The following is a 3,625-nucleotide window of genomic DNA, read 5'->3' as shown; positions in this document are numbered from 1 at the left end:
GCACCTTTTGTACAACCATCGATGCTTCTTGATAGATTGCCTTAAGCCAAACGCCTCTTTCAATGTATCAGCCGTCTTGTGATTTTTGTTCGCTGGATTTATCTGATTCTTGCCTCTACACACATGCCCTTTTTTTTCACCAAACAAATCTCTGTCTGATCCGGCACAGCACGACAAACATCCCATCAACCTGCTCAGCTTTCCTTGCGCTGGCTACGCATGCACACGTGACACGCTTGAACACCCACAAGCCTCCAACCTACCAGCGCCTGGGCCTAGCCGCTAGCTCTGCCGGCTCTTCCTACTTCAACCCACCAGCCGGCCTTGCCAGCTTGGGCCTCGCCTTGGAGCCGGCTCTCGCTCACGCGACGGTACGCGCGCCGCACTGATTGATCCGATTCCGCCGGCCGCCGCCTGCATCTGACCTGCTTCTCGCTGCCTGACATCGATCCTTTGCTTCGCCGAGATCCCGTAACTTCTGATTTCCAACGACGCACCAATCCATCGTCACCGGCAGCTCCTCTAAATCAACACCTTGACCTCTAAATAACCTAGCTCATGATACCACTTGTTAAAATAAATTTGAGGCACTCCGTCGATCTACCGAGGACCAAGCAATCACACAAGACACGACACCGAGATTTGTTAACGAGGTTCACCATCATGGCTACGTCCCCGGGGCTTGACTACGGGCGCTCCTCCCCATGACACCGCTACAATACCGCACCCCGGCCGCCGGCACACGCCGCCGGCTCTCCCGCGTGCCCGTGCTATTATGTTGGCATAGGTTACATCGTGTGTCTACCCCCGATATATATGAGAGGCCTAGGATACAGGTGTCCTACTAGGACACAACTTCTACCTTGTCACACAGTCCAAAACCAAATCCAACTGTAACCTACCTTATACAATAATATTCAACACAATTCTAACAGTCACCACAAACACCTCGTAGTCGACGAGAACGTCTCCTTCCACTGAGCGCGCATCGCCGGAAATCCTAAAATAAATTCAGAATAATACAAGCACCATGACTTAAACTCTTGCGTGCTGAGGTCTATTTGTGTGAATACGGTGCATGAGGTGGGTCTAGAATTTGTGTAATCGTATAGCTAAAATATCGAAAAATAACTTTGTCATACACCAAATCAAACCTTAACACAAGTCATGTTAATTTTTTGAAATTATGTACAGATCATGGATCTAATCAACTGTAAAGGTTCGCTGTCCAGAGTCAAAGGACCGAAACCAAAACCAAGAAATGGTCACGCACAAGAGACAGAACTAGCTAGATTTGACGAAACAACTTAGAATATAATCCACTTCGTGGCATCGGCGCTGCTCGCGTCGGCGGCCTTCGTCGTCCTGGAATGCACGAGCGAGCACCCATCGACGGCCTTCTTGCCCCCGGTCGCCGCGCGCAGCAGCTTCGCCCAGAAGCCTGTCGCCGGCCTCTCCCTCCTCCTTCTCATCACCAGCACCACCTCGTCGCCGTCCACGGCCACCACCCGCTCGTGGCGCATCAGCAGCGACGGCCTCGCGGCGCGCTTGATCTCCCGGTGGAACCCGGGGCTCGCGGACCCCGACGACGCGCCGGTGGACGCCTCCGTGGACGACGCCTCCGAGTCCGAGTCCGAGTCCGAGCAGCAGGAGGAGGCCGCCTCCCGCGCGAGGACGGACGGCAGCGTCGCCGAGGGCGAGAGGCGGGACAGGCGCTCCCGCAGGCAGAGCGGGCACACCCCCGGCTCCCCCTGCCGCCGGTGCCGCCTGCACCGCGCGCCGTCGGCCTTGCTCAGCTTCTTGCCCATCACCCTCTGTGCCGCGCCAATAGGATGCTCAGGTGGAGAAGTAGTTGTCGTCGTTGCTTGTGCGTCTGGGCGTGTGGCGGTCTGAGCAGGGCTATATACGTGGGTCGCGCGGGGAGTTTCGTGGATGCTGCGCGGGAACCGTGGTGGAGTTGCGATGCGATCGGGACGGGAATGGGCTGGCTGGCTGGCTGGCCATGGCGTACGGACGGACGGAGCTTGGCTGGGTCCGGGCTGGCGGCGCGTGCGCGAGGGAGGGCCGGGCTGTTCCTCGCACCGGCAGCGGCAGCCATGCACGGCTTTGTTTTCTGTTCCTTTTTACTTTTGATTTTGAGCATTGTGCCTTTATCTTCGTTGTAAAAAATGAGTCTTTTTGGAAGCTTCCGGCCCGGGATGTGGGACTGCACGAGGGGGATATTCATTCGTATCCTTGGGTTTCACCGCGGGGAATTTTCGCTCCATTCTTCTCCCCTGTTGCTGGGCTGCTTTCGTTGAAATTATTTGGGTGTTTCGTCAGTGGCGGAACTAAGAATATTTGTGCACCGCAAAACCATGATGTCGATGGTTGAGTGTGTTCGTGCGCTGTTGCACTTGCACTGCACCTGCCAGCAGCAACCCGAAGAAACCGCCGGCGATAGAGACGCACAGTTCGCCCGGTTCAAAAAAAAGATAGAGACGCACAGTAGCTAGGAACATATGGAACGGACTTCGATGTCGATGGATTGAGCTGTGTTGTTTATTACTCCATCTGTAAACTAATATAAAAGCATTTAGATCATGAAAATAGTGATCTAAACATTTTTATATTAATTTACACAGGGAGTAATTTATAGTTTCAAGCCTTGAAAAATACTAGCACTACAGTTTTTTCTTTGCGGAAACGCGTAAGACCATGTATTATACATCACATGTCCTTATAAACATACCCTTACATAAGAAAAAAAAAGAAAGAATAAAAATACATTTAAAATCTTGAGGGTGCCGAACTCTTCTTACGTTTGCATCCATTGACAGTATGTCATCAGCATAGCTCGATGGTGCATCTGGGCCTTCGCCTCGGGGGAGCAAATATTTTTAAACCGAAGAGCTTGTAGAAGCAACAGCCGATAGGTTGTCAAATGCAGACTAGTAGACGCTGGTGGCAACAATCTGCCAAGTAAACCGTCTCCTCAAAGAAGAAGAAAAGCCTCGATAAGAGCATGTAGAAACCCCAAAGATCGCGAAGACCACAAAAGCCGCCCGAGTCCAGGCAGATCCACCAGAAACCTAATCCGACCGAATCCCGAAAGACCCGCCAAAGACACATCTTCCCATGCCTTCTGCCAGCGAAAAACACATCAGCGAAACGGGGATATGGCGGGAAGAACATTATTCCTACCCTGTTCGCTACCAAGATTCCGCATTTCTATGCAGACCCGGATTCGCAACATGCCAGTTATCCGGTATTTAAAAGGTTGCATTGTGGCAACATTGTCGCTTCATCGCCTCGCACCAAAGACGAAGAGTTCCTTAAGAAAATCTGAAAAAAGTCACGCATGTCGCTGTAGGGATATGATCTCAAGCTTGCCGTCATCTAGAACCGTGCATAGGCCAGACCATTAATGAACCTCTCCGCGCTGGATCCTCTGGCCACCGCGGGCTTCACCAATGCCGCTGTCGTGCACCCGCCGACTAAGGCCACCACTCGAGCACACACCTCCTTCGCCGTCCCACAACAACCTTCTAGCACCTCCATAGCGGGCCCCCTCGATCTAGACCTCCCTGCCACCGCCGCCTCGCCTATCATTGTAGTAGTACATTACATTTTACCTCGCTTTTGC

General features: G+C 52.7%; 1 protein-coding gene across 1 annotated transcript; it reads right to left on the bottom strand.

The window, feature by feature from the left end:
* Window positions 1–1,150: 1,150 nt before the first annotated feature.
* On the bottom strand, window positions 1,151–1,859 carry LOC119314209. Its single transcript, XM_037588970.1, has one exon. The coding sequence runs from the start codon at window positions 1,806–1,808 to the stop codon at window positions 1,308–1,310; it is 501 nt and encodes a 166-aa protein (XP_037444867.1). The 5' UTR covers window positions 1,809–1,859; the 3' UTR covers window positions 1,151–1,307.
* Window positions 1,860–3,625: the final 1,766 nt, after the last annotated feature.

The sequence above is a fragment of the Triticum dicoccoides genome, chromosome 6A (genome assembly GCF_002162155.2).
Source record: "Triticum dicoccoides isolate Atlit2015 ecotype Zavitan chromosome 6A, WEW_v2.0, whole genome shotgun sequence".
In the NCBI taxonomy this organism is placed as follows: Eukaryota; Viridiplantae; Streptophyta; class Magnoliopsida; order Poales; family Poaceae; genus Triticum; species Triticum dicoccoides.
Note: the sequence above shows the minus strand (reverse complement) of the source record. Positions and strands in the feature narration are given on the sequence as shown.